The 13,564-nt window shown below is 44.7% G+C and overlaps 1 protein-coding gene across 1 annotated transcript in view; it reads left to right on the forward strand.

Moving 5' to 3' along the window:
• arap1 (ArfGAP with RhoGAP domain, ankyrin repeat and PH domain 1) overlaps positions 1-13,137 on the forward strand; it is a 54,195-nt gene extending 41,058 nt beyond the window's left edge. The window contains exons 22-34 of the mRNA XM_030776800.1: positions 1,651-1,756; positions 2,244-2,391; positions 3,464-3,547; positions 3,693-3,761; positions 4,040-4,157; positions 4,677-4,790; positions 5,112-5,257; positions 5,904-5,986; positions 6,679-6,738; positions 8,911-8,974; positions 10,092-10,250; positions 12,672-12,709; positions 12,963-13,137. Of these exons, the coding sequence (XP_030632660.1) occupies positions 1,651-1,756; positions 2,244-2,391; positions 3,464-3,547; positions 3,693-3,761; positions 4,040-4,157; positions 4,677-4,790; positions 5,112-5,257; positions 5,904-5,986; positions 6,679-6,738; positions 8,911-8,974; positions 10,092-10,250; positions 12,672-12,689 (1,169 nt within the window). The 3' untranslated portion in view covers positions 12,690-12,709; positions 12,963-13,137. The remainder of the gene's footprint in view (positions 1-1,650; positions 1,757-2,243; positions 2,392-3,463; positions 3,548-3,692; positions 3,762-4,039; positions 4,158-4,676; positions 4,791-5,111; positions 5,258-5,903; positions 5,987-6,678; positions 6,739-8,910; positions 8,975-10,091; positions 10,251-12,671; positions 12,710-12,962) is intronic.
• Positions 13,138-13,564: the final 427 nt, after the last annotated feature.

A 13,564-nucleotide genomic window follows, 5' to 3' on the forward strand; every position in this document is an offset into this window, starting at 1 on the left:
ACACACCATACATACACATACACACACACCATACATACGTACCAGGGCCTGTTCACCAGACAGCACGCACAGAACTGGCTCAGCACTACAGGTACACACACACACACACACACACCATACACACACCATACATACATACACACACACACACACACACCATACACACACACCATACATACATACCATACACACACACACCATACATACATACCAGGGCCTGTTCACCAGACAGCATGCGCAGAGCTGGCTCAGCACTACAGGTACACACACACACACACACACCATACACACACCATACACACACACACACACACACACACACACCATACACACACACCAGGGCCTGTTCACCAGACAGCATGCGCAGCGCTGGCTCAGCACTACAGGCACACACACACACCATACACACACCATGCACACACACACACCATACACACACACACACACCACACACACACCATACATACATACCAGGGCCTGTTCACCAGACAGCACGCACAGAGCTGGCTCAGCACTACAGGTACACACACACACACCACACCCACACCACACACACACCATACACATACACACACACACATATACAAGACACCATACATACACATATATACACACACACACACACACACCATACATACACCATACACACACACACCATACACACACACCACACTCACACCAGGGCCTGTTCACCAGACAGCACGCTCACAGCTGGCTCAGCACTACAGGTACACACACACCACACACACACACACACACACACACACCATACACACACACACCATACATACACACCAGGGCCTGTTCACCAGACAGCATGCGCAGAGCTGGCTCAGCACTACAGGTACACACACACACACACACCACACACACACCATACACACACACCCACATATACCCATACACATACACCATACATACACACCATACATACATACACACCATACATACATACACACACACACACACCATACACACATACACACACACCATACACATATACACACACACCATACACACATGGCACACATACATAAACACATACATAAACACACATGCCATACATAGGTACACACACACACGTGACACACATACGCACACATGCACACATACACGCATATACACATACACGCACATACGTGCCATGCATGCATGCATACACACACGCATGCATATGCCACACACACACACCATACATACATACACACACACGACACACATACCATACATACATACACACACACGACACACATACCATACATACATACACACACACAGCACACATACCATACATACATACACACATGCCATACATACATACACACACACAGCACACATACCATACATACATACACACATGCCATACATAGGTACACACACACACGTGACACACACACTCACACACTGTACATACATACGCACACATACACGCATATATACATACACACACGTGCCATGCATGCATGCATACACACACGCATACATATGCCACACACACACGCCATACATACATACATATACACACACAAACACGGCACACATATGCATACATACACACAGACAGAAACCAAACTCTTAAAATCACATAGTCATATGTTGTGCGTGTGCGTGTGTGTGTGTGTGTGTGTGTGTGTGTGTGTGTGAGAACAGCTGTTTCAGTTGAGAGTGAGAAGATTGCCCAGTACCAGCTCCTCCTCAGTAGCCTGCCCCGAGTGAACAGAGCCTCACTGCGTGCTCTCGTAAACCACTTATACTGGTGAGTTACACACACACACACGCACACTTATGTAAAACACACTAACACTTACACGAATGCACCTACACTCAAAGTTTTAAGTCAGTAAAAACATACCTAACACACATTTCCATTCACTCTGTCCAGTTCTCTCTCTCTCTCTCCCTCCTCTCTCTCCCTCTCCCTCTCCCTCCTGCTCTCTCTCTCTCTCTCCCTCCCTCCCTCTCTCTCTCTCTCCCTCTCCCTCTCTCCCTCTCTCCCTCTCTCTCTCTCTCTCTCTCTCTCCCTCCCTCTCCCTCTCTCTCATTGTGTCTGTGTGTGCTTACGTATGTGTTTTTGTGTGTTTGTTTATGTCTGTACATGTGTGTGTGTGTGGTTATTTTATGTGTTTGTGCGTGTGTGTGCGTTTGTGTGTGTGTGTGTCCGTCTGTCTGTGTGTTTATGCGTTTATGTGTGTGTTTATGTGTATGGTTATCTTATGTGTTTATATGTGTGTGTGTGTTTGCAGCGTCCAGCGGTTTGCGGATATGAACCAGATGAATCTCCATAACCTGGCCATCGTGTTTGGGCCCACCCTCTTCCAGACGGACGGGAAGGATTACAATGCGGGCCGCGTGGTGGAGGAACTCATCCAACACTACGTGGCCATTTTCGATGTGAGCCAACAATCCCTATCAAAGCTTCAGCAGCACCTCTTAACACTGCTCTGTCCTTTAACTCTACATATAGACTTCATAAGCCTACGTATAGCCTACATAAGGCTCTCATAAACCTACATATAGCCTACATAAGGCTCTCATAAGCATCTATTAACATGTAGCATTTATTCCATGTCATGCAACTACATATAGACTACAGGAGATTGCTATAAAAGTGTATTTAGACTTGGGTTTGGGTTTGTGACTCTTAAGTGTGTATCTAGACTTGGGTTTGGCTTTATGACTCGTAAGCGTGTATTTAGACTTGGGTTTCTGAATTGTAAGCGTGTATTTAGACTTGGGTCTCTGAATTGTAAGCGTGTATTTAGACTTGGGTTTGGGTTTGTGACTCGTAAGCGTGTGTTTAGACTCGGGTTTGGGTTTGTGACTCGTAAGCGTGTGTTTAGACTCGGGTTTGGGTTTATGACACGTAAGCTGAGACTCCTTTCAGATCTATGACAGTGGAATGACGAGGGAACGATACTTCATAACATTGTCATAAGTGTGTGTGTACTGTTCATGAACTGTTCTGCTCTGGCATATAGCCTACATAACAACTTCACTGATGTCTGCTTCCATTCTCTTGGGGTTTATGAATGCTTATGAAGCCTGCGTAAGTCAGTCGTAAACATAATTTCATCGGTCAGATTATAGAGGATCGTTGTAGCTACTGCTATATTCCACTTTGAAAGGTCAGATTACGGATTTGTAGGCAGCCTGTTTACTGTGAGCCCTCATGTCCTCTTTGTGTCGGCGTTAAATGCCGTGTCAGGTTTTGTTTCTCAGTATCTGTGTATGTTTACACTGCTGCATTATCTGGTTGTGTGAAACGAAAGCGATATTTAAAACAGGAAGCAGAAGTTCTCTTTCTTCCTCTGTGTGCTTTAGGGACTGTAGACCTGTAGACACTGCTGCCACCATGTGGTGGGTGTTGATTATACATTCTAAGGGCCTGCTTAAATTTAAGTCCTATATTAATGCAGGTCATTTTTAATTTTGTGTGTGTGTGTGTTTGTGTGTCGGGTCATAGGTGAACGAGCAGCAACTGAAAAAACAGCTGGATGAAATCACATACATAATAAAGCTTCGAGACAATCTTAACACCAAAACTGTGGTAAGTGTGTGTGTTTGTGACTGTGTGTTTCTGTCTGTTTGTGTATGTATCTGTACATATGCCTTATTCACAAATGAAAGAATGTGTTGAATGGCACATTGTGAATCCTAACTTGTGGGTGTGTGTGTGTGTGTGTGTGTTGTAGAATAGCGGAGAGTTCATCTGTACAGTGTACCTGGAGGAGAAGAAAGAGACAGCGGAACAGCATGTGAAGGTTAGATTCTCAACCTCGACCTTTGACCTACTGGATCTTGTGGCCGTAGAATGTTTCACAGTGACCTTTGACCTCTGAGATGACACCTAACACTAACCTTTGTTTCTTAGTTTTGCCTGTGTGTCTGTACACTAACGTTAGAGAAGATCAGTGGGCAGGTGCCGTTGCTTTGCTGTTTCTAAGTTACTGACTCGTCCCTTGTCACGTAGGACTCACTAACACACGGTGTTGATGAAGTTAATGTTGATTGTGTTTGATTCAAACCGTCCGGTCTCCAGATTCCCGCCACTATGACTGCGGCAGAGTTAACGTTTGAGATTCTGGACCGTCGGAAAATCTCCGTACGAGAGAAAGACTACTGGAACTGCTTCGAAGTCAATGAGAAAGAGGAAGCGGGTAAATCTCTCTTTCTTTCACACACACACACATACACACACACACACACACACACACACACACACACACACACACACATACACACACACACAGACATACATACACACACATACACACACACATACACACACACACACTCACACACACATACACACACACACACACACACACACACGCACCCACGCACACATATATATATATATGCATGCACCCATACAGTAGTTATGAACTGTTATGTGCATTTTCCGGGAAGCAACCCACTCTGTCAGTTGCTTAAAGTTCATAATATCTCTCTTCTGTCTCTCTCCTCTCTCTCTCTCTCTCTCTCTCTCTCTCTCTTTCTGCCCATCTGTCTGTCTCTCTCTCTCTCTCTCTCTCTCTCTCTCTCTCTCTGCCCATCTCTCTCCTCTCTCTCTGTCTCTCTCTCTTTCTACCCATCTCTCTCTCTCTCTCTCTCTCTCTCTCTGAACCCCCCCCCCTCTCTCTCTCTCTGCACCCCCCCCTCTCTCTCTCTCTCAGAACGGCCGTTGCACTATCAGGAGCGGGTCTTGCCCATTTTCCATTCTCTGGGTACAGACAGTTACTTGGTGGTGAAGAAGCACTTCTCTATGGAGGCCATGCTGGTCTATCTGGGTGAGGTTTCACACATCCGACGACCGAAAAGCCAACACACAACCTGCTAATGACAGTGACTAGTGACTTGTCAAAACAATGTAGAAACTTCCACTCAACACTTTTCCGTGTTAATTATCTGTGTTTCAGACTAAATGTGCCTTATGCTACACGTTTGTTTTTAATGTGGTGAGAAAATGTTCTTTTTTAAATGATATTGTGTGTGTTTGTTTGTGTGGGTGTGGGTGTGTATGTGTGATCTGTGTATATGTGTGATCTCTGTGTGTGTGTGTATATGTGTGATCTGTGTGTGTATGTGTGATCTGTGTGTGTGACCTGTAGCCAGTAAAGTTGATGTGTCGAAGCATGGTATGATGAAGTTCAGAGAAGAGAGGAGTCTGCTGGGATTGGGTCTCTCTACGGGCAGTTTTAACGATCGCTACTTCATCCTCACCAGCTCCTCACTCAGACTCTACAAGGAAGTCAGGGTAAGACCAGCTGTGGTGTGTGTGTGACCCATTTTCACGCCATCTACATTCAAAGACATGTGATTCAGCCAATCAGAGCCCTGATCGCGCCCATCAGAGCCCTCATCCCGCCCATCAGAGCCCTGATCCAGCCAATCAGAGCCCTGATCCCGCCCATCAGAGCCCTGATCCAGCCAATCAGAGCCCTGATCCCGCCCATCAGAGCCCTGATCCCGCCCATCAGAGCCCTGATCCCGCCAATCAGACTTGTGATGGGGCTGTCTCCATCAGAGGCCTGTGTGCTGGAGTCCTGTCAAAACTTGGGTGTGGTGTGGCACCTCTGGTACAGGCCTGAGAAAGTGGCCCAGGGTTAATGTGGGTTAGTGGTCTGTCAGTGCTTTGCTCCGAGGTCTTTGATGCCTGTTACGGGCGGTGGTTTCATTCGCTCGTCTCATTTGTGTGTGTGGGCGTGTCCGTTCGTGCGCCTGTGTGGTATATAGCGTTTTTGCATTAAGGTCTTATTTGAACAAGGCTGTGTGTGTGTGATTACTTTACTTTAATTCTGGTAAATGGTAAATGTTGTAGCTCGCAATCAGTAAAAGGTTGAAAAAAAAGAAAAGAAAAAAACAAACCCCCCCCCCCCCATGCTTCCTTTCTCCAACTCCAGAGTAACCGTCCAGAGAAGGAGTGGCCAGTGAAGTGTCTGAAAGTCTATTTGGGCATCAAAAAGAAGCTCCGCCCTCCTACCTGGTGAGTTTGCTCCGCACTCCACATTGGCATAAACCGACATAAAACAGATCGCACAAGGCAACTTGCCACATTACAGCGCCATACCTCAAACACGCCACATGAAAACGACGTGAAAACGCTACCCCCCCCCCCCCCCAGTTCCAGCTTCTGTTACCCATAAACCCCACTGCAGTCATCACCACACACACCTGTAATCACCTCAGGCAAACTCTTCAGATTCTTATTATGTGAAATGACAATCTGACTGCTCTCTTTTTATGCTGGTTTTGGAGAGGTTGCCATAGAAACAGTTCTGTTTTTTTTTTTTTTTTTGAAGAGTCATTCTAATTTCCAGGTAGCTCTCTGTATTATTTTTAGATTTGCTGTATTTTAAAAGACAACGATGACATGAGGCAACATGACACAGAACATAACACCTAATTTGTGATTAATGTTTTGTTCAAGGACAGATGATGACGTGGTCTTGTGCACCAAAGGTCTGCTTCAGTTGCCTAAGAGTGCAGTGCCACTTTTGTACACTAGGTGGCAGTCTAATTCAACATGTGAACAAATGATTTAGAAAGCGTCTGTAGACTGCTAGGATTAAAATTCATCTAATCTCTCTCCCTCTGTCTCTCACGCTCTTTCTCTCTCTCTCTCTCGCTCTCTCTCTCTCTCTCTCTCTCTCTCTCTCTGTCTTTCTCTTTCTGTAGTTGGGGTTTGACGGTGGTCTACGAAAGTGAGAAACAGGAAAAACAGGAGAGGCAGCAGTGGTAAGAGAGCCTCCTGTTTGAGTGTGTGTGTGTGTGTGTGTGTGTGTGAGAGAGAGAGAGAGAGACGTACAGGGTTTGACAGGGGGAACAGTTTGCTTCCATGCTTCGGGAGAAACACACAGTTTACCACAAATTCAGTCGGCAGGAAAAGACAGAGGTCATGCCTCTCTCAGGCCAACACACACACAGACACACACACACACACATAGACACACACACACACAATGTATCTTGTGTTAAAGCTGTGTAAATATGAACAGGTCCTGTTTTCACTCAGATAATGTTTTAAACACACACACACACACACACACACACACAGAACCTGCACACACATGCACCCATGGACACATGCACACACACACACACACACACACACACACACACACACACGTACACTGTGGCCGTATTTTATAAAACGAAGTAGAACACGGGTGTTTGTGTTTGTGTGAACTGAGTTAAACGAAGGCAGGCTGGCGTTTTGACAGTGGACAATGCTGTAATGATACTGAAACATGCTCTCCTTACACCAAACACGCGCTCAAAACAAAATAAACGTAGCCAACCGCAACAGCAAACACACGTCAGACCTGCCAGCGTGTGGCGGCGTGTTTGGACAGGCCTGTTCCTGTCGCGTATAGTTCAAGGGTGACACACTCTTTTTCTGCCCTGGGGAAATATACCCTCCCAGTATGGACTCCTGTTTCCTGCAGAGTGGTGCATTGTGGGGGTTTTTTCATGAGTCACGGGGGGAGAACAGGCTGGATTGTCACGAGACCAGTGAGGGCTGGACCCTGCAGGACCATAGTCTTCCTCCTCTTCCTCCTCCTGAGAGAGAGAGAGAGAGGGCCTGAAGATGGAGTGAGTCTTGGCCATCTTTAACGAGCTTTGGTTGCCATGACAATGACAACCGCATGACCTCTGGGCTGGGTATGCGTGACAAGAAAAGGGGTTAATACCAAATGAGCACAAATGCCAACAGAAGAAGTTTTATTTCAATTAGAAAGCAAGAAAAGTCAGAGGTCAAAAAAAGAAAAAAAAAAAGAAAAAAAGAGAGAAGATGAAAGGATGGAAGCGAAAACCCTTCCCGTAGCTGAGCTGAATGCCCGGCGGTCAGCAGCAGAGTGAGGATTGCTTTAGATTGGAAGCGTCTGTCCAGACCCGGCTGCGGCTCGGAGCGTGAGATCCAGGGCGGATTACAGGAGGGTGTCTGGTTTCCTGAGCAGGGGAGAGGGCTCCTAAAACCCTCCCCGGGCTTTGGCCTCTCGGACGCAGCGACTCCTCAGAGGAGAGGCTGGAGGCGCGGTTAAGCTGTGTTCTATCCCCGCTCTCCGTCTCGGTGAGGGAGCGCGTCCTTTAGGAGGAGGAGGAGGAGGGTGTTTTGGTCTATAAGCTCAGGTGAGGTGCCTATGGCTGGAGGAGCTGGCCTTGGTGCTGAGCTACAGACAGGCCAATGAGGCTGGACGAGCGCTGTCCATGGTGCTGAAATCAGGGCTTACCTGTGTTTTGGCAGGTGTGTACGCGTCTGATGGGGTCACGTGACCCTCCGGCCGCCCAAGTGTGTTCAACCACGTCATGCATGGTGGCGTTTAAAAATGTTTATGTCTGTAAGGGTTCTGTGGTTTGGTGGCTGAGTGTGTGTGTGTGTGTGTGTTTAAGTAAATCTTTGCTCTACTCAGTCCCTTTTTATAGCACATTTACTCATAATGCCCAAAGAAGTGAATAGCATTACATGCACTGTGGCCCTGTGTGAAAACAGAATTATGTTATAATGTATGACACTTTGAAAACAAGCCAATATTCTTTTCTCCCTGAGCCAAAACTCCCACTGTTTAAAAACAAACAAAAACAAACCCAAAAAAAAAGACAAATGAAATGAGCCCATGATGTTGACAAATGCCTGTGTGCAGTGTATAGACAGTAGTTTAATCAGAGGCACAGGGAAACAGTGAAACTGTGAATCATAGCTAGACACTTACTTTGTTTGGGCCCTGGGCAAATCCACCAGGAGCTGTCCCTCTGTGTTACTGGTTTGTGTCTGTGAAAGTGGTGTGTGTGTGTGTATGTGTGTGTCTTAGCCTCCCTCTCTCATTCTCTTCATGGGGGACTTTCAGTATTATCCTGTGAGGTTGTACTTGGTGTGAGTTATGACTCTCTCTCTCTCTTTCTTTTCAGGTATCTTTGTTGTGATACGCAGACGGAGATGAGAGAGTGGTTTGCCACGTTTTTAAGCGTACAGGTGAGTTCTGACGTCATAGGTCATAATTAGAGATGGAACTCTCAGCATTTCACATTGTTCTCTCTCTCTCTCTCTCTGGACCTGTCCTGAAAATAGCAGCAGGTCCTCTCTCTTTGTCTCCAAAACACAGTTCTCTCACCTTCCCTCTCCTCTTCTCTCTCCAAAACACAGTTCTCTCACCTTCCCTCTCCTCTTCTCTCTCCAAAACACAGTTCTCTCACCTTCCCTCTCCTCTTCTCTCTCCAAAACACAGTTCTGTAGAGGACAGTAAATAAGCTTTAGTATGAGTTTGGCAGAAGACCCTTATGTGTGTGTGTGTGTGTATAATGCAGACATGCTTTGGTTTAAGACCCTTATGTGTGTGTGTGTATAATGCAGACATGCTATGGTTTAAGACCCTTATGTGTGTGTGTGTATAATGCAGACATGCTATGGTTTAAGACCCTTATGTGTGTGTGTGTGTGTGTGTATAATGCAGACATGTTATGGTTTAAGACCCTTATGTGTGTGTGTGTATAATGCAGAAATGCTTTGGTTTAAGACCCTTATGTGTGTGTGTGTGTGTGTGTGTGTATAATGCAGACATGTTATGGTTTAAGACCCTTATGTGTGTGTGTGTGTGTATAATGCAGACATGCTTTGGTTTAAGACCCTTATGTGTGTGTGTGTGTATAATGCAGACATGTTATGGTTTAAGACCCTTATGTGTGTGTGTGTATAATGCAGACATGCTTTGGTTTAAGACCCTTATGTGTGTGTATAATGCAGACATGCTTTGGTTTAAGACCCTTATGTGTGTGTGTGTGTGTGTATGTGTGTATGTATGTGTGTGTGTGTGTGTGTGTGTATAATGCAGACATGCTTTGGTTTAAGACCCTTATGTGTGTGTATAATGCAGACATGTTATGGTTTAAGACCCTTATGTGTGTGTATATATAATGCAGACATGTTATGGTTTAAGCTGTTTTTCATTCGTTGGATGCATTTGATTGACAGGCAGTTGTTATTGAGAATAAATGGACTGAACAGTAAACATGACACCATCTCTCTCTGTCTGTCTTTCTCTCTCTGTTTGTTTGTGTGTGTGTGTGTGTGTGTGTGTGTGTGTGTCTCGCAGCATGAGGGAAATGTGTGGCCTACGGAGTCAGCGAGGTCTCGTGCAAGTCGTGCAGCGCCTTTAGACGCACGTTTCGGTAACGTGTCACTGATTCCTCTCCGCGGCAACGAGAATGAGATGAGGAACAGTGTGGCCGCTTTCACTGCTGATCCCCTCGCCGTGAGTCCTAATCAACCAATCACACAGGCCCATGGGGAATCACACAGCCAATCAGAGCATTAGTGTCTTGAACACCCGCCTCTCAGTTCCGCGTCTGATCACTACTGTTTATCAGAGGGATTCTATATGACATCCTTCATATAAAAACACTCACTCACTCCCTATCTAAGCCGCACATCCTAATCAGGGTCGCGGGGGTTGCAGGTGCCTATCCCAGCATTCATTGGGCGAAAGGTGGGGAAACACCCTGGACAGGTCGCCAGTCCATCGCAGATATAAAAACAGATTTATTAAATAGTAAATACATTCTGGAAAGGAATCATAACTTGTACAAACGGAACTAAATATGTAAGACACATATAGGACTTGATTTAATTAGTTACGAAAGTAATTGTGAGTTTAAAAAAAGAAAAGCTTGCTTTTATCCAGTCATTAATGAGCAAACGGAAGTTAGTAGCATGTGTTTAACATTACACGGCTGAAGACCAGGCTGTGCTGAGATTCTGTGGAAAGTGAGAGGCAGTTATTTACATAGAGTTTCAGTGAAATCAGTCCTTGTTTTGGCTCACATGTTAGGGTAGGCTCTTCCTATGTGCAGCGTGTGAACTGAACAACCCATAGTCAGACTCGCTCCGTTTCAAACAGGCTAATGTTTGGTTGTCCAATATGTTTAGTCTTGAAAATATGAATTAGCCAGTCCTTTGCCAGAACTTTCTGAGTTTCATACTTGAAAATTCTGGAATATTGAGGACAAAGCTCAACGGTGTGTATGAGAGCCGAAACTCTAGAATCCCCTCGGGGTTAGCTGGTTGAAACAATGTTTAGTGGCGTGTGTATGATGTGACTGTTAGTGTTTTTCCTGGATAAACCAGGACTTCTTCTGTTTGTGTGTTTTAATTTCTTTATTTCACTAGTTTATAACAGGCGGCGTGTGAGCGATTGTGTAAACCGTACAACCCTACAAGGCTCGGCTGTGTGATTTACCCATGATCCTCCACTCTCCTGATTGAAAGGAAAGTCTTGATTCACTCAAAGCCCATGTGTTGTCTACGTGTGAGTTCCACTCAGGGAAGTCTGAGTACTCTGATGTTTTGTGGCCACACACTGAGCTGATAATGAAACTTTGTCAGATTGTTGTGAATGTGTATGAAACTTAACAAAGCCATACACAGAACACCTGGACTTTGAGTGAAGTGTGACTTGTCTTTCTCACACGCACACACACAAAAACACATCATGAAACTCAATCCATTTGATTTTGATTGATTCGGTGCAGGTAACCCACTGTTATTGTGATTGGATCTCATTTTATGATTCGCTGCAGTAGAGCACCATTGATTTACTGTGGTGTTGTTTTTTCTGTTTTTATTATTATAACTGCTAAAATAAAGGAAACACTAAAGTCATTAAGACGTGATAGGAAGCTGACTCTGTAGTTAACAGACAGAGCACATCTGTGTGGAAGAACCTGCCTTCAGCAGTCTCTGCGTCTCCCTCATCAAACTCGCGCGTTTTCTTTCTTTTAGCAGTTCACTCAACTTTTTATTTCTTTCCATCTTTTTGATTGACTGTGTGATAGGAGTTTGGAATAATTGATGAAAAGTTTTCTTTTTTTTAAGTCTGTTTGGTAAGTCCTGTCAATCAGTCAGTCAATCAACACTAGTCCATCGATTGCAATGTCCCCCTATGAGTGCGTGTGTGTGTGTGTGTGAGTGCTTGTGGGTTGACTTGGTATGTTTTTTTTTGTTTGTGTGTAAACATGACTGTAAATACTTGATTTTGTTCCTGTTTTCTTCTTGCTGTTTGTTCCTGCGTTGTGTTAATTCTTATTGTGGTGGGCGGTCCAAAATGCTTATCCAGCGTGTGGTGCTGGTGGGATACCCAGACACAATGTCCTCCGCTCTTCCTTCATTAACGTCAGGAAATGACTCAGACGCTCACACTGTTTCATCGCCTGGCAACACGATTAAATGCGGTCTTTATTTATCATTTGATAATAGAATAAACAGTTCCCCTCTGATGGTTTTCCTATGGCAGACTGGCTTGTTTTACGTGATGTATTTTTTTATTTATTTATTTAAAAACGTGGGGTTTTTTTTTTTGGTTTTTTTTTTTTTGTCGGTACTTGGAAAACAATGACTGCCATCAAAATGATGAGAGTTTCTATAAATAGATTCTATTCTGCGTAGACTAATTTACCTTGTAATTATCTTTGCTTATAGTTGTAAGCGTTTGGCTCATTATCTTAGCAATTTAAACGTTATCTACAACACAGAGTGATTTGTTAGCGCACGCAAACGGAACATTCATTTAAGCCGATAAAAAAGGACAATCATGCAAAACGACTTCTGTTCAGGCTAACACAAACACAGTGCATGTTTTCTCTGCTTTCCTGCACTTCTCACTTTATTTTTCTTACAGCTCTTGGGAAACTTATGACGATGAAGTGAGGCGATGAGGTACGAGTCTTGGTATCGTTTCGTCAAACTCAAAATTAATCTTTGTCAAACCTGCATATAAACAGTTTACACTGAGTTTACTGACGGCATTAAATGTGAACATTTGCGGTAAAGATTTTTCCAAAAATTCCCCTAAAAACACCCCCTGTAACATCCCATAAAAATGTAGGTCCTGACTACATGTTATTTGTATACTAGTATAAGCATTTATAAATATACTGTGCACGTGTGTGTGGTGTGTGTGTGTTTACAGGTGTGGTCTGCGGGGAGATAGAGTAAGAGTAGGAAGGAGGAGCAGGAAGTGTCCTGAGGACCCTTGGCGTACCTTTGGTAGAACATTCCAGAATGGACTAACACTTTGGACGCTGTTATATAAACGCACTGGACCATAGTGATGTTTGTGCTGTTCCGTCACGCCTCTCTGAGGACCCGAACCTCTATCACAAGAGCATTTGTTTCGTTGACACTTTGTCTCTTTGTACATCTTCTTTCCACAAATAAAAATGTCGTTTTTTTTTGTTTGTTTTTGGTGCCATGGAAGTTGTGAATCTGGATTATTTAAACATGTACCCCCTTCTGGAAAGTTGTCTTATTCCTCCATTGGCTTACTGTAGTCACGGGAGACTAGCGCTGGCTCCAGACCAGCATGTGCGTGGGATTACGGGCTTGTCTTGAACAGCTGAATCAATATCCGTTTGTCTGTTTTGGAGATAATCTGTAAACGTGACTGAAAAGACAAAGGTGAAGGCTCATGTTGTACCTTACACCTGCCCAAAACTGCCCGACATGGTGTTCCCCAACCCAGAGGACCTCCAGCCACTGTGACTGCATCTTCTTTAGAGACACGACTAGATT

The sequence above is a fragment of the Chanos chanos genome, chromosome 6 (genome assembly GCF_902362185.1).
Source record: "Chanos chanos chromosome 6, fChaCha1.1, whole genome shotgun sequence".
NCBI lineage: Eukaryota > Metazoa > Chordata > Actinopteri > Gonorynchiformes > Chanidae > Chanos > Chanos chanos.